The sequence below is a fragment of the Gorilla gorilla genome, chromosome 9 (assembly GCF_029281585.2).
Source record: "Gorilla gorilla gorilla isolate KB3781 chromosome 9, NHGRI_mGorGor1-v2.1_pri, whole genome shotgun sequence".
In the NCBI taxonomy this organism is placed as follows: Eukaryota; Metazoa; Chordata; class Mammalia; order Primates; family Hominidae; genus Gorilla; species Gorilla gorilla.
The window spans coordinates 122,088,412-122,113,484 of NC_073233.2; the positions used below are offsets into that span (position 1 = coordinate 122,088,412).

The 25,073-nt window shown below is 47.0% G+C and overlaps 1 protein-coding gene across 3 annotated transcripts in view; it reads left to right on the forward strand.

The window, feature by feature from the left end:
* The window catches only part of ZBTB16 (zinc finger and BTB domain containing 16), a 195,784-nt gene that overhangs the window by 111,751 nt on the left and 58,960 nt on the right, over nucleotides 1-25,073 (forward strand). For all 3 annotated transcript variants that reach the window (XM_004052158.5, XM_055356567.2, XM_055356568.2), the window contains exon 4: nucleotides 15,276-15,362. In XM_004052158.5, the coding sequence (XP_004052206.1) occupies nucleotides 15,276-15,362 (87 nt within the window). The remainder of the gene's footprint in view (nucleotides 1-15,275; nucleotides 15,363-25,073) is intronic.

A 25,073-nucleotide genomic window follows, 5' to 3' on the forward strand; every position in this document is an offset into this window, starting at 1 on the left:
ACATAGAGTTCACAGAGCTATTTTTTTTTCCTACTCTCCGTCTCCCACTTTAGTTTTCAGAACTTTATCTTCAGTCTCTGGCACGGACTATCTGCTTCCTTCCTCCATCTCAACATTATAAAAGTTTGTCACAGTCAGAGGCTGGCTGAATCGAAGCAGGAATGTGGTGTTTGGTTAAATTGTAAAATTAGCTAGGAAAGTTAATGAGGCATTCCGCCTCTGCCTGCTGAAGAGCAGGACGTTTATGAAGGTGCTTCAAAGCACCCTGCCTGAGAAGGAAGGAAAGGGAGACAGGAGCAGCAGGGGAAGCTGCCCAGGGGTGTAGAAGAGCCTGGTCCAGGTGAGTTTCCAGGCCTTGGACGTGCCTTTCACTCACTTAGCTGAATGGAACCTGAGAAATCATCCCTTCAATCCTCCTGCTGTGGGTCCAGCTCCATCTACCCACTCCGAGTCCATAGGAGTTCCCTACTACATGTCCAAGAATGTCCCGCGACCGCACACAGCTGGCCATGGTTAGCCATTCTAGTGCCCAGATTTCCTTTTTGTCCTGGGCAAGGCAGAAGAGACAAAAACTGAACACTTTGCCTTAGAAGGAGCCCATGGTAGAAAGGAGGAAACCAGAGATAATGACAGTGGCAGCTGACATTTCCTGGAGGCCTACAGGTGCCAGGTACTGTGCCAGATTGCTTTACTTCGTCATCTCATTTGAGCCTCACAAGACCCATTTCAAGTTGGTACTGTTAGGACGTCCATTTTACAGATGAGGAGACTGAGTTTACTTGCCCAAGATCACCTAGCAAGTAAGAAACAGAGCTGCGCTGTGACCCCAGGGCCGCCTGACCCTGAAGCCCCTGGTCTTAACCTCTGAGGCAAAGTTGTTTCCATCCCCTTTCCAGGCTGCCCATTTCTCCCAGCCCACAGCTCACGTGGTACAGATTGCACGTTTGCAGATGCTCACCCTGAAGCTTTGGAAGTCACGGTCTCAAAGGTGCACGCGGAAGAGCTGCCAACAGTCTATTTCCTGCACACGCCAAACTCGCAGGTCTTCTAATTACACCAAACAAACCTTTCTGTTTTCAAGCAGCTATGGGCTTAATATGGCAAATAGTTTCCCACCTGGACCTCTGGCATGGCAGGAGCCAGAAAAGACGAGTTTTGTTTTGTTTTGGTTTGTTTTTTTCCGGCAGGGAGGTGGTTCGTACTTAGAATAGGCATTAAGTGTGGCAGGCAATATTTCTGTTTTGAAAAGTGTGGCATCTTAAGGCTGCTGAATTTTGAGCCTGCAAATGTCAGTGCCGTAGTTGTAATGTAACACCTCAATTATGGTGCAGGGGGTAAGGAAGCCAGACTCTGAAACCTGCAAGGCTCTTTAGATCCACAGCCTGAGCCACAATTAAGGTTTCAGAAACACCAAAGGCAAGCCAATGAGTGTCATTTTTAACCAGTTTGAAAATTTTACTACTTCCTAACATCAGAAGCACCCGGGCTAGAGAGCCCGCTTCTTGTCCTCAATAAAGTGATTAAGCTGAATGGGTGTTGGGGAGTATTATTAGGCTGAGAAGGGCTAAAAATAGACATGCTCTGCTTTCTAAAAGCCACAGCAGGCCTGGAGAGACTGGCAGCATCGAGGTACCACTGAGGGGCCCAGGGGAGGGAAAGGGAGGGTGGCAGTCTCTGGAGCTCCGTGTCTGAGATGGGGATGGTGGGTGTTGTGACGGGTGGGTCAGGTGGTGAGGCCTCTTTCCCAGCTGTCACCAAGAGTGGAATCGCAGTGGAAGCACATCCGTACCCGTATATGTGTATTAATGACTTTAAAGTAACTGACAACTCCGGAGTCTCTAGGAGGGATGCCTAGGCCTAAAATTTACGTACGCAGCCCCAAGATAATTGAATTTACCTGCTGTTCTGGGAGAAGGAGTCCAATCTGGGCAGTGAGTAAAGGGCAGACTATAAGGGGCACAAGAAGAGGGACATGGGGAAGAGCAGAGGCCTTTACAGCCGAGAGTGAGGATCTGCTCAGCAAGCCTTGATTAACTAGGATGCTCAGAGAAGATGCAATCAAAGGACTTTTTGGTGAACTGGAGGTTAACCAGGAAACCTTGTCTATATCGGCCTTTGTCGTTTGCTATCATTCATCAATGTGAGAGTCCATTTTTCTACTTTCAGTGAATGCAACTGATTGTCTTTTTATGATAGAACATCTTGCCTGCTTAGAAGTCAAAAGGAGAATGCCTAAGAAGGGAGTTAAGCATGGAGGTATATGCCTAGAGTTTTATTATAAGTCACTCTAGAAGATCGTTTGTACCTTTTCCTTCGTACATGTTTTCATACCTTTGAACTCATTCCTCTCTATAATAGCTTTAAGTGCTGGGAGGGGCAAGGAACGTGACTTCCACTTTGTAGATGGAGAAACAGGCCAAGAAAAGTAGGATCTTAGAATACACTGAGGTCTGCGCAGAGGCAAGTCTAGACCCTGTGCTGCTCCCAGCCCAGGCTCTGTCGGATAGACAGTGTTGTTTCGTGCCTGGACCAGGAGGTGAGAGTTTTTCTTAATAGGCAAAGGACTCAGAGAAGAGAGTTAGGTGGGCTTCCCGTGCTGCCATTCTGACTGAGGTTTTTGTTTGTTTGTTTGTTTTGTTTTGTTTTGTTTTTTTCTTTTATGCTTACTAGCTATGAGACCTTGGGCAAGAGAACTAAGCTTTTTAAACTTCAGTTTGCATATCTAAGGCCAGGCATGGTGTCTCCTGCCTGTAATCCCAGTACTCTGGGAAGCCAAGGTGGGCGGATCACCTGAGATCAGAAGTTCGAGACCAGCCTGCCTAACATGGTGAAACTCCATCTCTGCTAAAAATACAACAATTAGCCGGGTGTGGTGGCATGAACCTCCTAGCATCTCTCTCCAATGCCACTTGCAACTGTGTTTGTAGTGTGTATGTGTGTATTTTGTTTCTAAGATAAAACATCTCTAGGTAATATTTCAACAAATGAAAGAAATAAAGCCTTTTAGAAGGCTCCTGATGCTGTCACAAATGTGATAATCATTGCACTCTTCAAGAAACCAATTGGCAGAGCTCTGTATGCAAGTTATCTGCTGACAATTGGCTGTAAGCTGTACAAGCCCTGCAGATGAGAGCTTCTCTTTTCCTGGAAACTCCACCAGGAAGCAGTGCCATAGACCCCAAAGACATCCAGGTCAAGCTGCAGGGAAGAGGCAGGGTTCAGTAGGCATAGAAGGCTGTCTAAGCTGGGCCCGTGCTCCCATCACAGGCAGTTTAGTGGAGAACCTGGGCTGGATGTTGACAGAACTGAGATGTTAGCTCAGCTACCCACTAGCTAAATCAGGAGCGTTAGCAGCTTAACTCTCTGAGCCTTGGTTTCTTCACCTGTTAAAGAGATGATGATACATACTTCCTACCCTAAAAGCAGGACTTCAAAGTTGTACAACAGCAGTGACACCACTCACTCAGAAATGGGACTGTAAGGTTGTTGAAGGTTTAAACAACATGATGCACATGAAGGTGCCCAGCACAGAAAGTGGAGCTCAACAGGCACACAACACCAATACTTTCACTCCTTCCCTTCCAGGGATCCTACAAAGGCTGCCCTGCAATGAGGAGTCACAATGCTGCTGCTGCCATAGTGTTGACAGTCATCACAATAAAAATACTAATAAGATGTGTTGCCCATTCGTTATGATGCAAGCATTGTGCTAACTACTTTACATGCAATATACCAGTTAATTCTCCCAACAACTCTAAGATTACCCCCCATTTTATACATGTGCAAACTTTTTTTTTTGGAGACAGAGCCTCTTTCTGTTGCCCAGGCTGGAGTGCAGTGGCGCGATTTCAGCTCAATGCAACCTCCTCTCCCGGGTTCAAATGATTCTCCCGCCTCAGCCTCCCGAGTAGCTGGGAGGGGACAGGGGATTCTGAGACCCAAGCAATGAAGGAATTATCAATATTGAGATGCCAAAGAGATCTCAGCATTGTGAGAGGACTCGGCATTCTCTTCAGTCAGTGGGAAATGAGGGAGGCAGGGACCAGCCTGGAGAAAGTGAGGGAGGCCAAGAATGCCATCAAGACTGAGGAATGCTGCCTCCTATTCCCTTTAAAATACCTCCAATGAGGTATGTCATTTGGCAGGAGTGTCAGGAGATGCTGGGGGACCGGGGCAGGGCCAGGTATCAGCTTGAAATGGGTGGAGTAGGCACTTGGATCCCGGCCACCACCCTTGGAGGGGTCTTAGTTTTCTTTTTTCCATTGCCCAACCAGTATTGTGAATCCTACTCAGGGGAGAGGTGTGTGTGTGTTTGTGTGCGTGCATGTGTGTGTGTGTGTGTAAAATCCTCCATGCCATATTTAGGGTGGGGGCCTGTGACGGAGCATTCTGAAGTTGCTTCAGAAGAAAGGAGCAGAATAGATGAGGATGAGAGGAGACCGAAGGCTCAGATCACAGGCTGAGCTTTGGGACTGCTGGGGGCCAACAGAAACTTCTCTTTTCATTCTGAACTTCTCTCCTGAGAATCCCCAAGGGGAGACCTGGGAGGAGGGTGATTGTTGGTGTTTAGGAGTTGCGGAGATGTCCAATAAAATCATGGCAGAAACCCTTACTCTTATATCCCTGGCTTTATTATCCAGCCTCTCACAAATGCCAAGGTTGCAAAGCTATCTATCTCTCTTAAACAAAACAAAGTTATGAACACTTGAAAGCCCAGGTATTCCCTGGAACTTGGGTCAGTCTTTGGCACAGCCGCGCTGGCCCAGCCTGACTCTGGCTAATGATTCTCCCAATGTCTGGACTCTCTGTTCCATTCTACCTGCGTGATAGAGCAGAATATTCACCTTGAGAAGGATTCTGCTGGCTGAACCGGGGAACCCAGCCCTCGCTTGGTCTCAACAGCACCTTCCAAACACCAAGGGTTGTAAGCATTTGAGCTCTCGTGTACGGCCACGTTTAACTTTCTTTGCCATGAGCGCCCAGCTTCTCATGAACACCTGTTCATCCTTTCTCCCTTAGAGATGTCCCAGTTTAAAACTTGTCATTTCAAGATGGAGAGATAAAGGGATTCACCAAGGGTTACACAGCTTAGGCAGTGACAGTCAGGACCCCAAGTCAGTTTCTTTTGGTACTTTTGAAAATCTTGGGTGCGCTGGCCAGCAGAACCCTCCTTGAGCCAATTATCTACCCTGTCTTACCTAAGGGTGGTCCTGTCTCCCATTCCAGATAGCATAATATCATGTATACGAGAGCCTTAGAGAACATAGTGTCTCATTTATGCAGGCCATTTACTCATTGCGATTGGGCTTCTCCCAGAGCTGTGGGACTGGAAATACTATGGGCTGCATACCCTGTAGGCTGTGGCCAGGAGCTGTCCTCCTGGAGCTCATCAGCTTGATGAAGTGAAATTATTCTATAATCATGATAATGACTGTGACTTGAGCACCTGCTATGTGCCAGGTACTTCATATAGTTTCTTGTTTAAGCTATCATATGAGGGTGAATAGCTACATTTTCAGGAGGGAAGTGAGGCTGCGAAGTTGATGCTGGTACCGTACCGGTAGAACCTTAAAGCCGTCTCTGGATTTGAGCTGCTGCTGTCGCCAGGCTGGAGTGCAGTGGTGCGATCTCGGCTCACCACAACCTCTGCCTCCGGGGTTCTAGCGATTCTCCTGCCCCAGCCTCCCGAGTAGCTGGGATTACAGGCATGCGCCACCATGCCCGGCTAATTTTGTATTTTTAGTAGAGATGGGGCTTCTTCATGTTGGTCAGGCTGGTCTCCAACTCCAGACCTCAGGTGATCCGCCCGCCTCGGCCTGCCAAAGTGCTGGGATTATAGGCATGAGCCACCGCACCCGGCCCGGGACTTCATTTTGAGGGGGCCTGACCGTTAACCTCCGAGAGATCTCTCAGTTGGCAAAGCATGTCTGGAAGGAAGTCTGGTTCATCACAGCAGGGACTGACATTCCTGTAGTAAGAGAGATTTTGTGCCCTTGTGCTGACTACCACAATACCATGATTGCTCAGTCATAGAAGTTGCCAGGAGAAGAAAGAGATTAGAAGCAATGGTAAGGTGAACCCCTGAGTCACTACTCTTAGACTTCAGGAATATTTATATATTTTTTTGGAGACAGAGTATCACTCTGTCACCCAGGCTGGGGTTACAGGCACAAGCTATTGCACCTGGCCTGTATTTTTAAAAAATCTGCAACAAATTTACTATCCTACTTGCATTTTATTTAAAATAATTCACTCATGTATTTTTAAAAACATAAATCATCTCAAACTGGTTTGCATTCCCTGGTTCCCTTCTGGGTAGGCAGTAGGAGGGTAATAATACCATTAAACACTGGCCATGAGTGATGATGGGAGCAGACGGTAGGGGTGTCATTTCCTTGATCTCCTCCTGGGGAAGAATGATCTGACCCCATCTTTACTGGTGTGTTTTGGCTGGAGAGGTAAGAATATTTTAAATCGTGTGATATATCTCTTGCATGCATTTGATGTTTGTGTGTGTCTTATACCGTGCTATTATTTTATCTCCTGATGTCAATGATGATGTTGGTCTTAATGACAACTAGCATTTATTGGGCTATTATTGTATGCCAGACAGGGTATTAAACACTTTACATATATTATTTAAATTAATAATCCCTCAACCAACCCTGTGGCATAAACACTCTGAGCCCAGTTTTCTAGGTAAGAAACAGGCCCAGAAGAGATAATTCACTTCTGCAGGGTGGTAGCTAGACATGGTAGAACTGGGACTTGAACCAGAGTTTGTTTGATTCCAGAGAGCGTGCTCTTCACTACCTTACTGTGCAGCTTAATATTGAGTGCATGTGTGTGTTCTGGCTGTGGACAGTGTTTCTAAGCCTATTGGATTACCCGCTGGTGCTAAAAGGGGTAACAAAAGAGCTTTCCAAGCCACTCTGGCTGAGAATTGAGTTGCAGGGATAAGGGACAAGGTAGACCTGTGTGCTCCCTGTGGGACTTGAGAGAGGAACTGCAGGATCCCAGTAAGAGACAAGGGCACCATGCAGCTTCCTAGTAGCATCACATTTATTAGGTAGGATAAGAAATGTTCCCTCAGCCATAGAGATGTCTCAGCATTTCCTCCTGACCCAGTCCAGGGTTTCCTCTTCTGCAGAGTGGATATTTAGCCACACATGAGGTGTCAGTCATTTGCCAGGTCACTGGTGGGACACTGGCTTTTGGAGATCTAAAAACCACCTGTCCTCAATCCCAGGTGACTCCTGTTGTTCTGTTGCTCAGCCCAGGAGAATTTCCTGGTGTCTTTCTCCATCCTATATTTATGTGGGATCCTGTATCATTAGTTCATTCACCCTCCCATCTTGTAGTGAGTGAGGCCGAACTCTGAGGATCTTTCCCCACAGCCTTGTCAACCACAGCTACCCTTGAACCATATCCTGGACCTATCAATGGGGCTGGTTGTTTTTCTTTCAGCCAGGATTTGCTCACCTGCTTTCCCTTTTCCCTCTTCCCTGAATCTGTGTATCTTCCAGAAACTCTGGTTCTGGATCAGCTTTTTATTTTGTTGACAAAGGAGAAAGAGCAAGAGAGAGAGCTAGAGAGAGAGAGAGAGAGAGAGAGAGAGAGAGCCTTCAAGCTCCTCTCTGGGAGTACACATCTCCTTGAGGGAAAGAACACACAGTGCCGGCCTTTGGAATTGGCAGCCAGTGTGCTGTTCTCCGTCTGATAAGAGGTACTGTAAATAAAACTGTACACCATGGCCTGTTGTAAAATGCCCTGCGTCTGTACTCATTGTTCTGACAGCTTATGCTTTTTTTGGGTCTGCTGTTTTGGTACACTCTGTACTTCCTTATGTAAGCAGGCGTGCAGATCTCATCAGAACATTCAAGATGTTTATTTTAAAATCTCAAGGAATTTTGAAAAAAAGGACACACCACTCAACATTAGATGCTGGCAAACATTAGGTGTTTTTTCAGTGGTTCTTTTTTTTCTCCTTTCTTATTATTAGCATGGGGGTGGGAGAGGCTTTGGAGAGGGAGGGATTTGGATTTTTTTTTTCTTCCCTCATTGGCTTCTGCCTTATTTCCTTCAGAGAGACACCACCCCATATCTGATTGCATTCAGTGTCTTCTGCTTCCTTTCTGGATGCCGGGACCCCCTCAGCCTCATTTCTGGTTAGGGCAGGTAGGGAGGGAGGTTCTTTGACAAGGGGGAGAGGGCAGCTGCAGGGAGCTTGTCATGGCTTCCACTGGATTTCAGCTTTATTGTCATTGGGATCCTGGGCATTTAGAGAAAGCTTTATGTTTTTGAAAGTGCCCTGCTGGCTGTTCCCTCCTTTGATTCCTGTGAGTTGGGGTGATCCTTGGCACAGAGGGAGAGCTGCTCCCACACACGGAGGCCTCAGTCCCGCCTGTGGCATGTGCGTCCTGTCTTTCCACCAAACTTTAACTGGCTTTGAACCTTCCTCCTTCCTTTATCCCCAACCTTCTGGAGGTGTTGGGAAGTCAGGGAAAAAAGGGAGAAGAGTAGGGGTCTGGAGAACCCAAAATGGTCAGGGAGCTCCCTACAGGGTGGTGCTTAGAACATCCCAAAGCCCTCATCTGCAGGGTACCTGGGAGACTGGCAGGGGCAAGGATGTCTGCCTGTCTCTTTCACAACTGGGTACCTGGAATCTCAGATAAACTCAGTGCCTGGGGTAGGGAGTAGTCACTCGGCAGATCACTGCCTGGGGGCAGGAGGCTCACTGGCTGTAGCGGAGGGAAGGGTTGTTTGTTGGCTGCCACAGTGAGTGTTGGACTGGGTTGGGAGCAGACATGCTGATGAGAGGGAGGTCTCACACCAGAAGAAGCAGACAGCCCCACTTCCTAACCTTTCCTCCCTTTTCCTCTCAACTACCTGAGACCTAGCCAGAGACCATGTCCTTGAGTTTTAAATAGGGGGTAGTAGAGAACGGAGTGTGTAGAATAAGGACTCTGCCACCCCCTAGGGGACAGACAGCTTGGCAGTGCCCTGAGTGGCCATTGCGCCCTTCCCAGGTGAGTTCTGCACCCAGGAACCTGCCTGGGTCTTTCTTTGTTTAACAAGCATTTAGTGGGCACAGACTGTATGCCAGGCATGGCGCAGGGTATCGGGGATATGGTAAAGCCCAAGACAGGTGGGAACCTGCTCTCACAGAGCTTACAGTCCGCTGAGAAGATGGAAGAGAGCTCCAAATACAGGACAGTTGAATGGGGCTCCAGGGGCTTGTCTAGAGAAGATTTCAGAGCCAGGTTGGTGAATAGCTGCTGATACTGACATATTGGTTCGATGGCAGATTTTTCTGCTCCCCTCAACAAAACAATCACTCATCTTTAAATTAGAGGAACAAGGTGGGGTGTGCGTGTGTGCGTTCATGTATGTGCACGTGTGGTACTGTACGTCTTTATGAATGTGAGACTCACTTTACACAAGATAAATGGCCCCCAAATAACTGTACATCCAATTCCAGTAAAATCAGTCACACTTTAATTGCATGAAGGGAGCTCTTTCTTTAAAGGAAAAGTGACTGGAGAAGATGGTAGCTGCGACTTACTGGTTCTGTATATCTACCCACCAGCTGTAGGGTGGAGCACTTTCCCCACCTTGTCGCAGCTCTCCAAGGGACCTCCCCTTACTGCTTCCATTTTACAGCTGAGGCAACAGGCTCCCTGAGACTGGCAGCTTGCTGAGGGTCACAGCTGGTGACTAGCTTGCCTGGGATTTGACCTCTGATCTGTCTGACCCAAATGTTGAGTTCTTAACCACACTGCACTGCCTCCTGAGGTATAAATGGCACCAAGGACCTCTGCTATCCACAGAATGTTTTGTGATTGACAAGGAGTTTTGTATTCACTTATGTCTATTATCCTGTTTGCTCCTCACAGCAGCCTCAGGGAGGCAGACAGATAGGCTTATGCCCATTTTACAGATTGGGAAATCATTTCATCAAGGTGTGATGACTAGTGTGATGCCCACAGCTGTGAGTGGCCAAGTTAGGCGTGGGATCTCGTGCCTGCACCTCTAGATCCTGCTATTGTTCTCGGTTTGCTTGGATCTGTGATTGCTGTGGTTAGCAAGGGTCTAGCGCACTTTATCTTCTGCTATTCTCCCTCTGCTATTTAATTTCTTTCCCGCAATCTATCCCTTAACTTCCCCCAGCCCCGCATCTCCCACCTCCATGTCACTCCATCCCGTGCAGCTGGCCTCCTTGCTCCTCTTGCCTTGCCTGGCGTGGATGTTCTCACGTGGTGGCCTTGCTCTATGCAGACGTCAGTGCATCAGCGAGGGCCTCCCTGACTACGCTGTGTAAAAGAACAGCCCCTGGCACTCTCTGTTTATCTTTACTCAATGCTTTGTTGTTGTTATTGTTGTTGTTTTGAGACAGGGTTTCACTCCTGTTTCCCAGGCTGGAGTGCAGTGGTGTGATCTCAGCTCACTGCAACCTCTGCCTTCCGGGCTCAAGCTATTCTCCTGCCTCAGCTTCCTGAGTAGCTGGGATTTAAAATCAGCCACCATGCCTGGCCAATTTTTGTATTTTTAGTAGAGATGGGGTTTCACCATGTTGGCCAGCTTAGTCTTGAACTCCTGAGCTCAAGTGATCTACCCATCCCGGCCTCCCAAAGTGCTGGGATTACAGGCGTGAGCCATTGTGTCCGGCCCTCTTCATTTAATTTATTTCTCTTTTTATCACTTAGCACCACCTGGCCTGTTTTGTATTTACTCGCTCTTTAAAAATCTGCCCTCCCCTCTTGAACATAAACTCCCTGAGGGCAGGGATTTCGTCTCTTTTGTTTATTTCCTGTAATCCACCTCTCGGCCTATAGTTACTGGACATTCAAAAACCAGCCCCCGTGTATAGGAAGGATATGGCAAGTCATGGCCATCCCGGAGCTGTGTCCCTGGAGTTCTCCCTACTCCAGGTTGAGCCCCAGGAAATTTTGTGGGTGTAAATGCTGCTGCTAGGTCCATGCACACCCGCTGTGTTCAGCTGGTGTGACCTTCTTCCCTCCCACTTCGCCCCCTCCCATTGATGCTTTATAAATGTATTAGTGGCTGCATGATGTCACCGTAATGCATTTTGGGAATAGCCATGTGGTTTATACACACTTGAGTTGCTTTGAATGCAAACCTGACATCATACTGAAGGCAGCAGTGAACAACATATGCACAGTAAACAGGCAGAGACTGTCTTATTGATTAACAGATGAGGCCTCTATTATCGATCAAAGCTTGGCGAGGAAATTTATCACTTTTAATTTCAGGGCTGCCAAATATTTCTGCCTCTGAGCCAGCCATTACAGAGGCAATTTAAAGGCACAAGCCTCCTCAGGAGAGAGGATTTTGTCTGTCTCGCTCTGCTCCGTTCACGTGTCCATGGAACTGCCTGTCTTTGCTCTCACCCTGGAGAGTTGGGGGGGAAGTCAGAGCCTGTCCGGGTGGGCGTGGGAGTACTGGGGCTTCGTGAGTGGGGGCTAGCAATGGGAGCTGACGTTTGTGTTATCCACGTGTAAGGAGGGACCTGGCCCAGAGTCACTGAGGACAGGGGCTTTCACATGCTCAGCTCAGTGTCGTGACTTCAGCGAGGTGGGGGTGGAGTGGTGGGACTTTGAAGGCAAGCAGATGTGGTCAGGCTTGGGCCGAGGCAGCCGCCTTTACTAGATCATGTGTGCTTATCTGTCGTCATCTTCCTCTGTACTTGTCTGATGGTACACATCCGGCCCTTTATTTCCTACCTGGCCTCCTTCCTTTCTCTCTGCTTCTCAGTCATTAAAGCGAGAAGCTCCTCTAGCCCACAGAGATGGCTGTTTTCTAAGAACCCTCCGCGCCACATCCCTTGGAAGCCTGTGGCATGGTGGGCTTCTCGCCGATTGGAGTGCCCTCCCCTTCCCAGCTGGTGCTTCCCTCTTCGGGCCTTTGCTTCCCCTTTCTCCTTTAGGGAGCTGTGAGAGCAGATAGAACCCAAGGAAGAAATACAATTAAAATCAGATTCCTTACAGATCCACAGAAAAATCACTGATGGCTAATGATTTGGGACTGGGGGCAGTTTCTAATTGTGAGGGAGCTGTGACTTCATCCAGCCCCAGCTTTCCCATCCAGGCCCACTCTGCTCTTGGAGGTGCTTTCTGCATTTCCAGTGTAAATGGATGAAAGGTAGTCTTGGCTGCTACCCCTGTGAACACACGTCGTGACTGCTTTGCTGTCACTGGGGGCTAGAAGTTTTCTTGGCTCTTTCTTCAAAGCTCTCTTAAGCCGTGTACCAGGTGCTTGGCCTGAGGATGCCCTGTGGCGTGAAGGGACACCCAGAGGTCACCATGGGATTCTCCCTGCCTCCAGGTGAGATTCAACCCCAGCCACTTAAGGCAAATGACAATATTTATTTTTAAAGCTCTTCAGGAAAAGTGAGTTCATATCTTCCCTGGGGTACTTTATCACCCACTTATCCAGCCAGTCGACTCACATTTATTGAGCACCTACTAGAGTATATCCTGCTCATCAGTAGAAGATAGGTGTCAGTGAGATAGAGAAAGTCGATACCCCCAGAGGACCCCACATTCTAGACCTCCCTAGGGTCCTCATATTCTTCACTGCAAGAAGCATTCATTGGTATTGAAGCCTGTGTTGGAACAGCTTGTATTTGGAGTTACATTCCTTCAGTATGTGCTGATTCTCCAAGGCAGAGGTTTTCAAATTTCTAGAAAAGTAGTGGAGTCATTTTTCCAACCCCAAAGCCCTGATGTGTAAAACAGGTAAATTGAATTTTCATTCAGAGATGGGAGCTCAGACCCCACCCATGGAGTCTTATCCACAAAACATCTTTGCAGATGGAACCCCAGGGAGGCCGAAGGGTACGAGGATTACTCTGAAATCAGGCTCTGAAATCAGGCTGCCTGTGTTTGAATTCACCTTTACTATGTTAACCACTGTGTGGCATTGGGCAAAGTGCTTAACCTCTCTGAGCTTGAATTTACTCATCTGCTACATGGAGGTAATGATAGCATGTACTATAAATGGTGGTTGTTGGGACAAACCATACATATTAAGCATTTAGCGTCATGCCTGGCATATAGTCAAGCCTCAGGAAATCTGAGGTGATTTGAAACAGCACTGTGGGCTACAAATTTGTGTAACAAGTAGTTCTGGCTCGTACGAGGCTCCAATACAAAACTAAAACACAGGCATATTTGAAGAAGAGCTAAGATGACCAGACACAGTGGCTCACACCTGGAATCCCCCAGCACTTTGGGAGACCAAGGTGGGAGGATCGCTTGAGCCCAGGAGCTCAAGACCAACCTGGGAAACACAGTGAGACCTCATCTCTTTAAAATAAATAAATAAAATAAAATAAAATAAAATAAAATAAACAAAAAAACAGAATTAGTCAGCCATGGTGGCGTGCACCTGTAGTCCCAGCTACTCAGGAGGCTGAGGTGGGAGGATCACTTGAAACTAGGAGGTTGAGGCTGCCATAAGCTATGATGGCACCACTGTACTCCAGCCTTGGTGACAGACAGAGACCCTATCTCAAAAACAATGACAACAACAACAAAGTGCTAAGACGTGTTGAAAGGAACAGAGTGCAGTGGCAGATTGGAAAGGACAGAAGAGTAAGGGACTGGAGTGCTTGATGTCCACAAACTGTGGCCTTGAAAATGAAGTGGGATTCGAACAGATGGAGGAATGGGACTGAGCATTGCTCAGGCACAGAGACTCTGGGAAGGTAAGTGGTGCCCAGAGAGGGCCGGTGAGGACAGCTTACCTATGGAGGTGGGTGGCTAACCAGGACAGGTTATGGAAGGCCTTGAAGCCAAGTAGAGGAATTTAGAATCAGTACACATTGGGAGGCGTTGTATCTTCTTGAGTAAGAACGTGTGAGGAATCAGGTGGCTGTAGAGGAACCTGCATCTGATGAGTAGATTGCGGGTGGCTGGTGGTGTGGAAACCACCTTGCGTCTTACAGTGTTCTGAGTGTGACGCAGCAAGGGCCTGAATGGGGTGGTGATTGCAGTGGAATCACTGCACCCAACGCAGTGGAAGAATGCATCTACCAGACATCTTGAAGGAAAAATGCCAAGACTTGTGACAGCTGACCCCTGGATCAGATAATATAGTAGAGCCATGAAGACTATTAGCCAATGATAAAAAGTACTGTTTCATCTTGACATGGTGGCATTATCACTTTAAGCCTTCCAAATAACAGTTCTGAGAAAGTTTATTAAATTGAGTTGCACTGAATTAATTTTATTTATTCCACAAATATGTATAGTAATAGGTTTCCACTGTGTGTCAGGCAGATGCAGCTGTGCACAAGATGACACAGTCCCTCCTCCAGGGAGCTTACGGTGTGGTGAGAGAGAAAGACAGGGCCATAGGCATTTAAAATGGAGCACATAAAGGGCCGAGAGCTGGAATATATCAGGTGCTATGGGAGCATAAAGGAGCATTGCCTCACCTACAGTCGGGGGCCCGGGTTGAAGTTGATGCATGAATGACGAACAGGAGCTCCAACTGCACCACAGCAGCCAGAGAAGCATGGGAGAATGTCAGAGGCAGAGGACATGCAGAAGAATGTGCACAGGCCTAGCAATGAGGAAGAACACGGTTCCTCCAGGCAGCCCGCGTGGTTCAGTGTAGCTGGAGAAAAGAGAGCAAGAGTGAGGTGTGAGAGACGAAGCAGGAAAGAGGAGCACACCCAGAAATGCTTTGTGAGTCACAGTAAGGAGTTTGGACCTTGTTCTCCAGGCACTGGGGAGCCATTCAGGGGTTTTAAGTGGTCAGATGCAGGTGGCAGTTGGGGGACAGACGATGAGTTTAGTTTTGGACACACCGAGTCAGAGGTCCCCATGGACATCCAGGTTGAGGTATGTCAGCAATTCTTACCTTCCCATAAAGTACAGTTTAGGCAACAGGGCACATTTCCCTGTGTTGGTATCATTTTTCTCCTGTCCTCCCATCACCTGGAGCTAGGTCTTCAGATCCTCCTTCTTCTTGAGGTATCTAACTTGGAACCCATTTCTGTTTATGTTGGTTGTTCTGATTTTGTTTCTCCTTCTCTCTAGAAGAGCCCTAGACAAGGGCATTCAGAATTCAGTTGGGTGAATGCTCACCTCTTGGAGGAGGGTCTGAGCCATGGATGATCCCTCACTCAGGATTTTTGCAGTGTCCAGTCCCCTCCCCTAGTGTCTACCTGCACAGTTGTGGCCCAGGACCTCCCCGCTCACCAGTGGACTATTGCTCTAGTGGTAACTGCCTCTCCTTTCTTTCAGCGGGTGCCAAAGCCTTTGTCTGTGATCAGTGCGGTGCACAATTTTCGAAGGAGGATGCCCTGGAGACACACAGACAGACCCATACTGGTGAGTTGACTTGGATTCCTGTTCTCCAGGTTTTCCACAGTGTTGGTAGCACATGGACATGAACTGTCTGGGTGGCAACCTCTTTTTAGCAAATGTGACATCCAGTAATTTCCTGGGGGAGCTGTGAGTAGGATGGGCTTCTGCCACGTTCAGCTACTCTTGTCTGTGTGGCTGGCCCAGCAGAAGTTTACAAGTATGACATGGCCCCATGAGAATGGCTGTCCTAGATTAGGCCGAGATCTGTCTCTAACCAGCCACTGAGAGCTCATGTTCTTGGAGGTATCTAGTATGCTCTTGTTGAGGCCTTAGTCTGTGTTGTTATCAAAACATCTTCCTCCCTTGGTCAGGAAATCTCTCACACCCATCTGATGAAACTGAAACCCTCGTGTGGCCACAGTTGGCTGGTCCTCCCTCTGCGAGAGCTGAGACATTGTCTAAAATCAGCGTGTACGCAGGATGCATTTGAACAATATTAACTCACGATGATAGAGCTTTATTTGATTTCAAAGGGATTGATTTCACCGCACCAAAGTCATCTGATCATTGTGATCAGAGTCGTTGTCATCACATCATCACAGCAGCTCACACTTAACACTCACAGTGAGGCAGGCACTGTTCTCAGTGCTTTATGTCAGGGGTCCCCAACCCTGGGATCATGGACTGGTGTCTGTGGTGGTCTGTTAGGAACCAGGCTGCATGGCAAGAGGCGAGCGGTGGGCAGGCAAGTGAAACTTCATCTGTATTTACTGCTGTTCCTCATTGCTCACATTACCACCTGAGCTCCTCCTCGTGTCAGAGCAGCAGCAGCAGCAGCATTAGATTCTCATAGGAGCACAAATCCTACTGTGAACTGTGCATGCAAGGGATCAAGGTTGCATGCTCCTTATGAGAATCTAATGCCTGATGATCTGTCACTGTCTCTTGTCACCCCCAGATGGGACCATCTAGTTGCAGGAAAACAAGCTCAGGGCTCCCACTAATTCTACATTATGTGAGTTGTATAATTAGTTCATTATATATTATAATGTAATAATAGAAATAAAGTACACAATAAATGTAATGTGCTTAAATCATCCCAGGACCACCCTCCTGTACCCTGCTGTATGTGAAAAGGTTGTCTTCCATAAAACTGGTCCCTGGTGCCTAAAAGGTTGGGGACCACTGCTTTATGTGATCCCATCTGGCCAATCTCAGTAACCCTGTAAGGTAAGGTTGGAAGCTACTCTTATGTCATAGATGAGGAAACGGAGGCTGAAAGGAGGGAAAGTGACTTGCTGGAGTTGGTAGTGGGGACAGGCGTGGTAGAGTCTTATAGTTCAGAGCTGAGACTGCATGGGTTTAATCCTGACTCTGCCACTTCCTATTTGTGGGGCCATGGATAAATTATTTAAACTCTCTTAATTTAGATTTCTCATCTGTTAGAAAAGTGGAGTAATATTAGTGTCTACCTCATAGCATTAGGGTTGTTGTGGGGATGAAATAAGGTGTTTTATTTGAAGTATTTCATGGAGTGTTTGGCTCATAGTAAGCACTCAATAAATAGTAGTAGGTATATTTAATGTAATAGAGATTTATTGAGTTTCTACAAGGTGCTGGCACTGTTTAGGCATTTAAGATGTAGTAATGCATGAGACAGACGACATTGCTGCTCTCATGGAACTGAGCTTCTAGCTGGGAGACAGAATCAGCAAATAAATATACGATATCATGTCTGCTTATACATATTAAGTGCTACTAGAAAAGGATAAGGAGTAGAGAATAATAGGGAGAAAAGAAATATTGTGGATATTTAGGGAGAAATGTTGTGGATAAAATGGTTAGGGAAGGCCTCTCCAAGAAGGTGGTATCTGGGCAGAGTCTTAAAAAGTGAAGGAGTGAGCCACTCAAAAATTTCTGGGAAGAATGTCTAAGCAAAGGGAGTGAGCACTTGCAGAAGCCCTGAGGCTGGATCAAGCCTGACAAGTTTAAGGACCCACACGCAGAGCAGTGGTGGCCAGAGAGCTGGGAGTGACGTGTAGAGAGTGGTGAGGGATGAGGACAGGATCTGTCAAGTCTCTTAGCCCTGGTAAAAGATTTGGGTTTTACTCTGCATGTGCTGAGTCCTTTGGAGGGTGACAGAATATTTGCAAATCATATATTTGATGAGGAACTTATAGCTAGAAATAGAAAGAGGTCTTATAATTCAAAAAACATAAACAAATAATCAAATTAAATAATGGGCAAAGGTTCTGAACAGATGTGTCTCCAAAGATAGACAAATAGCCAATGAGCACATGAAAAAGATGCTCAACTGCATTCACCATCAGAGAGATGCAAATCAAAGCCACAGTGAGATACTGCTTCACACCCACTACAATGTGGCTACAATAAAAAATACAGATAGTTACAAGTGTTGTCAAAGATGTGGAAAAACCAGAACTCTCATGGGAGTGTAAAATGGTGTAGCCACTTTGGGAAACATTCTGGCAATTCCTCAAGAGGTTAGCTGAGGCAGGCAGATCACGAGGTCAGGAGATCGAGACCATCCTGGCCAACATGGTGAAACCCCGTCTCTACTAAAAAAATACAAAAATTAGCTGGGTGTGGTGGCATGTGCTTGTAATCTCAGCTACTTGGGAGGCTGAGGCAGGAGAATCACTTGAACCAGGGAGTCGGAAGTTGCAGTGAGCTGAGATTGAGCCACTGCACTCCAGCCTGGCGTCAGAGTGAGATTCCGTCTCAAAAAAAAAAAAAAAGGTTAAACAGAATTATCATACGACGCAGCAGTTCTTCTTTTAGGTATATAGCCAAGAGAACTGAGAAGATATGTTCACACAAGAACCTGTACATGAATGTTTATAGCAGCATTATTCATAATAGCCAAAAAATGGAAACAACCCAATGTCTATCAACTGGTGAATGGATAAACAAAGTGTGGTATATTCATACCATGGTATACTATTTGGCCTTAAAAAGGAATGAAGCACTGATACATACTACAACACAGATGAACTTGAACATGCTCCGTGAAAGAAGCCAGATGCAAAATGATTCTGTTCATGTAAAATATCTAGAATAGGCAAATCTATAGAGACAGAAAGTAAATTAGTAGGTGCCAGGGGCTGGGGAAGTTGCGAGGAAATTGAGAGTGACTGCTGATGGAGCTGGAGTTTCTTCATGGAGTGATGAAAATGTTCTAAAATTGATTGTGGTGATGTTTGCACAGCTTCGAATACTGAGGCTCCTTGACTTACAATGGGACTGTGTCCTGATAAACCCATCATAAGTAGAAAAGATAATAAACTGAAAATGCATTTAATACAACTAACCTACTGAACATCATAGCTTAGCCTAGCCTACCTTAAATGTGCTCAGAACACTTACATTAGCCAACAGTCGGGCAAAATCATCTAATATAAAACCTATTTTATAATAAAAGTGTTGAAGATCTCATGGAATTTATTATATCCTGTACATTACTTCGAAACTGTGATGGTTTCCCACAATTATAAACTTGAAAAATCCTAAGTCGGGGACCATTCTGTGTATTAGTTGAACTGTACACTTTAAAAGACATGAATTTTATATTAAATGGTATGTGTATTAGGTCTCTGAAAAGCGGCGAGGGTGTGTACATGTATATAAATGAGCTCTGCCAGTGTCAGGAAGAGTCACTGGCATCACTCATGCCACCTCTCTCTCATATATACACACACACATATATATACACACATGTGTATACATACACACACACATATATATACACACATGTGTATACATACACACACAAACAGAGTGATGTGCCGTGTATTAAGCCGTTCTTGCATTGCTGTAAAGAAATGCATGAGACTGGGTAATTTACAAAGAGGTTTAATTGGCTCACAGTTCTGCAGGCTTTCCAGGAAGCGTGATGCTGGCATCTGCTCAGGCTCTGGGGAGGCCTCAGGAAGCTTACAATCATGGTGGAAGGCAAAGGGGGTGCAGGCATGTCACGTGGCCAGAGCAGGAGCTAGAGAGAGAGAGTTGGGTGAGGGAGAAGCAGCTGCACACTTTTAAATGACCAGTTGTCTAAGAGAACTCACTCATTGTCATGAGAATAGCACCAAGAGGTTGGTGCTAAACCATTCAGGAGAAATCCACCCCCATGATCCAGTCACCTCCCAGCAGGCCCCACCTCCAGCATTGGGGATTACAGTTCAACATGAGATTTGGGCAGGACAAATATCCAAACTATATTACACCATATAATAATAACATTTTGGTCAACAATGGATTGCATATATGACAGTGGTCTCATAAGATTATAATACCATATTTTTACTGTACCTTTTCTACATTTAGATGTGTTTAGATATGTAAATACTTACCACTGTATTATAATTGCCTGCAGTGTTTAGTACAGTAGCATGCTGTAAAGGTTTGAAGTCTAGGAACAATTGGCTGTCCCATATAGCCTAGGTGTGTAGAAGGCCGTACCATCTAGGCTTATGTAAGTGTGCTCTAGGGTGTAGCCTAGAAGCTACCCACTAGGAAGTGGAGAGCTGGAACTTGACCCAACTCACGTGCTCTTTCCATGACTCCCCAGCTGCCTGCACATTGACTGAGTGTTGTCCATGGGCTAAAAGGCTCAGGATCATTTAGCTCACTGCCTCGTCATGGGCAGGGCTCTTTTGGCTCCCTGTGCCCTATTTAAGACAAAATTGTCTAATGAAACATTTCTCAGAACATATCCTTATCACTAAGTGACATTTGACTGTACACACATGCATGCATGCACATACACACACACACACGCATACGTAGCTTTACTGAGATATAATACATATACACACACAGATGTGCATTTATAGAGAAGGGGGAAAAGTAGTCCATTGGAGGGTTTTGACTGGGAGAATGACATGACTTGATTTATGTGTTTAAAAGATTATTCTGGCTCTTGTGTTGAGGACTGACCATAGAGAGTGTTGTCATGTAACAAACCACTCCAATAGTAGCTTAAAACAATAAAGTGTTATTGTCTCTGACAGTTCTTTGGGTAACTGGGCTCAGCTGGGTGGTTTTCACTTGGGGTCTCATGTGGTTTCCATCAGGTAATGGCTGGAGCTGGTGTCATCTGAAGACTCGACTGGGCTGGATGTCCAAGATGGCTCCTTCACTCAATTATCTGAGTCTTAGTTTTCCTTTGCATGGCTTCTCTCTTCAGCAGAGTAACCTGGACTTGTTGTGTGACAGCTCAGGTTTCCAGGAGTCAGGACACAGGAACTGCCAGCCCTCTTAAAAGCTAGGCTGGAAGTACACAGCATTACTTCTACCATATTTCATCAATCAGATAGTCATAGGTCAGCCCCAGATTGAAGGCGGTGGAAGGCTGGACTCTCCTTCTCAGTAGGGAAGTGACAGAAACCTATAGGGAAGGAGGAATTGATGGCAGTCATCTTTGGAAACAAGCTACCACAGGGGACTAAAGTGGAAGAAGGAGGAACACCAGTCAGCTCCTGTTAAGATTATTGTCGTCAATATTTCAGCATTCTTGTCCTTGCCTTTTCTGAGTGGAAAACATGCCTCCTGACTCGCATCTTGAGCTTTGGTCTGGAGGGGCCTTGCCCTGTCATGATGGGAGGGGAGCTTTACGGGTGAGCTGTCATTCCAGTCAGCATCTCCCTAGCTCAGTTATAGAGAAAGTGACCTGGCTAGGTTATTTTGCCCAGGGTTCCAGAGGTGGTTGTCATGAAAGCAAGGGGAGAACCGGGTCTCCCAGGGTCCCAGCCATTTTCTTATTGCTAGACCGCATGTAACTGAGAATCCCACTCTGAGAGTTCTAATCTGGGGGAATGAGCTGTGAGCCAGCTTTGCCAAGCAGCTTAATTCTGTCCATCCAGATTAAATTTGCAGCAGCAGGGAGCCAGCTGCCCTCTCAGCCAGGGGCAGGGGAGCAAGCTGAGTCCCCGAGGGATGAGCAGCTGTGGAGGTTGTTCCTAGGCAGACCCCAGACGTATGGAGCACCCCCTGTGTGCCTGGCACCCGCTGGGGATATGATGGTGACCAACTCAGGCACATGCCCTGTTCTTGAAAGAAGATGAAGGTCTGAATGTGGTGGTCTGGGCCTTTTGTTTTTTCCCCAGAGATCTTGTGGATGGGGCTCCTCAGCTGGAGGAGGGAGAGGTCAGCTACTGAGTGCCCCCTGCTGATGTTGAGGTAAAATGTGGCTTGCTCAATAGGCCACATGTGGTGTGCTCAATAAAGATTGAGTAAACTGAGCTCTTGAAAGGATGGGGAATGGAGAAAATGAATCCAAATTAGGGGTGAGAGACCAAGGTGGATGCTTTGAGAAGGGCTCCCTGCCAGCCTTAGTGTGAGCTGTGGGCTAGCTCCCCCAGCAGGGAAGAGCCACTTCCTTGTGTGGGGCAGGTGTCGTGCTCAGTGCCGAGGGGAGATACGACAGCAGTTTTACCCTCAGGATAGGGCTGGCAAAGAGGGGTCCTGTGTGACCATGGTGACTCTTTCTGACATGTGGCAGAGCTCATTCATCACTCATAGCACTACTTCCTGCTGAACTCAGGTGGATTTTTAGTTCCCCTAATAATCAATGAGAGAATACAATCTGAAATCTATTTGCCCTCTCTGTTCCAGGAAAGGGGTCCCAGGAGGAAGGGAGTTGCCTGATGACAGGGAGCGCTGAAAATGTCACTAAAGCTGTTGGAGTGGGAAAAGCCAGGTGGGAGACCAGGTACCGTTGGGAAGCCAACGGGAGAGTAGGTAGGGAAGAGCTCTGAAAAAGAGAAGGAATGGAGACCCTGGGACAGTAAAAATACTGCCAATGCCACTTGATATTTTTGCTACCTTAGTTTATAAAACGATTTCCTCGATTACACCCATTTAACAGATGAGACCATGGGGGCCTAGACACTACCCACTAGGAAGTGGAGAACTGGAACTTGACCCAACTCCAACTCAAGTGTTCTTTCTACTACTCCCTGGCTGCCTCCGCACTGACTGAGTGTTGTCCAGGAGTCTGTAGGCTGATTGGTTCAGGGTGACCCTGTTTAGAGGTCATTGAGTTCATGGCCCTGCCTGGGAAGAGCTCTTTTGGAACCCTGGGCCCCACTGCACTAAGAAGCCCCAACACCCTGATGTGCACATCCTCCTCCTGGAGTAGGATACAGTTTGCCTGAATCAGATCAGTTTCATATCCAAGGCTGCCATGTGGGAGTTCATGGAGCTCACGTGTGGCTTTGCATAGGGCAGGTGGTTATGGTGTCGTACAGGTATTCTTGAAACTGGAAAATGAATTTAATGGAAACTATTTCCAATTCCAGCCTATCCAAGAGAATGGCATGTTCACATCTCACCCTTTTGACCCTATTTGACCTGGATTTCTGTCCTGGTGTGTGTGACCCCTCCTTGCCCCCTGCCCTCAAGATCTTGACGGGCTCAAGCTGGTGTTCTAGGAGGCCACGCTTATGGTTGGGCTGGGCTCAGGCTTTGTTGTCACATTCAGTTTTCTGTTTTGGTACAACGAAGGCTTTGAGGAGATAAACAGAGATCATTTTACACCTTTTATATTATGACAAATACATATTGCAAAACACTGCTGCTTCCAAAATGTTTGGGTTGCAGAGCAGTGAGGAATTAACAGCTAGGCAGTTCCCGAGATGCTTGTACTTCATTTACACATCAGAATTTTTTTTACACTGTTCAGTAAAATAAAAGTGAGAAAACACACATACGTGCACGTGCACACCCCCATGCACACCCAGTGCACCACCTGGCTTCTATATCAGGAATGTCTTAAATTAGTAAGTAGTTCTTTAAGTCCAGATAAACTGATAAATACCATTAATGGCTTAATTTATTCTCTGGGTTTGAAATTTGACACACGGACACTATCTTGGCTCAGGAAACACAAGTGGTTTTGTGCCAGAGGTTTTAATGACCGATCAGTAATATAAATTGCTGCATCACTGAGCAGAAATAGCTTCTCCATGTCATTTGATCTGGAAACTTCTCTGGCCAGGCAGCAGTTAATAAATTTAAAAATAATTACCCTCTTTATTCAAAGTCAAACTAATTAGGAGTGGGTTTTACAAATCATAATGTTGTTCAAGCCACTGTACATCCCCATTTGGGACTTGAACAGGCCTGGGGGCAACAGACAGGATCCGGTGGTGTTAATTAGAGGGCAGCGAGATAACTTGGCTGCTGAGCTCCAGGGTAGGAGGCGGGGCAGTCTTCAGCATGCCCTCGGGAGAAAATGGGAGGTCTGAGTGAAGAGGCCATGAGGGTGACCTGTAGGAACCTTCAACTCTTTCAGTCCATCTATAGGGGACCCAGAGCAGCCACCTATTTGTAATGTGAACATGGGGGAGTTGGGACCTGGGCTGGTCTGTGTGGGCCTGGCCAGAGAGACTGAGGGAGTCAGGGAGCAGGAAAGGGGGATGGGCAAATGACTGCCTGGGGACAAGAGACCTGCCTGAAGGCAGGGAAGTGGATGGGATGATCTCTAGAGGACATTACTTCCTAGGAAAGTTTGAGCCCTAACAGAGTGGTGCAGGTTTGTCATGCAGATTGCAGGGAAGAGGAACCCCATGAAGCCTAAAGTCAGAGTGTCAAGTGCAGGGTATTTGGTGCACAGTGACCCAGAACTTGGGATCTGGTGTCAGACTATCTAGATTCCAATTCCAGCCCCATCACAGATTGGATAATCTCAATATAGGCCTCGCATGGAGTAAGTGCTCAGGAAATGGAGGTGCCAGTTTCTCTCATCGCATCATCCTGGTCTTCCTCAGAGGCCTCTGAGAACATGGATTTCCCCCACTGGGTAGGTTGACGGGGCCAAGTCAGTGAGGATGGTGTTGGAGGAATAGGAACAGTATACACCTGCTTTGCAAGGCCATGGTGAGGTCTTCCAGGATCCCTAACTATGTCCTCCGGCCAAGAGGACATTTGCAATGTGCCCACTGAGTTAACAGCCACTGGGGCCCTCTCAGTGCAGTTGAAAGAAGTGAGGGCAGATTGAAGCTCCACACTCTGAGCAATCTCAGGGAGCAGATTTGGTAGATCTTAAGGCCCTGAGGTCTGGAATGCCCAAAGCGTCCCAAAGGAACCATTCCCTGTTGGTGTCTAAACAGGTGATGTGTAAACCCAGGCCAGACAGGCCGCAAAACTGGAATCGAGACTAAGCAGGTGTACCAGCCTCCAGGAGCACCAGGCCTGTGCCCTTCCACATCTTAAGAGGAGGCTTCAGTGACTGGTGCCCTCAAAGGCTCAGGAATTTTGGGTTCCTGGTAGGGTCCTGAACCATGTCTGCTATCACCAGGAACCTGGGTATTCCCTATCTCTTGACTTCTTCAAATAGAACCTTCCACCTCATCCTACCTTTTCGCCAGTAAGAAAAAAGAGGCAAAGAAACAGACAAAGATAGCTAAGGTCATTCCTAGGTTTAGAAGTACTGAGGCTGGGAAGCTTAAGGGCACCCTCTGCAGGCCCAGGGTACTAGGTTGAACTAGACCCTAGACTTACCCTGGAGGAATTCAGCTCTCTCCTCCAGCCCTCAACCTGCCCTGCAAGGTCTGCCAGGTTAGTGACTCAAGTTTGCTGTGAGAGTAGCCTGTGTAGCTGGCTTATCCTGTAGTTCCTTCATTTCCTCATTCTCTGAGTTTTTAAGTACTACTGTATGCTAGGTGCTTTGTGCTTTGTGGACTTAATACATAATAGTGAACAGAAATTGGGCCC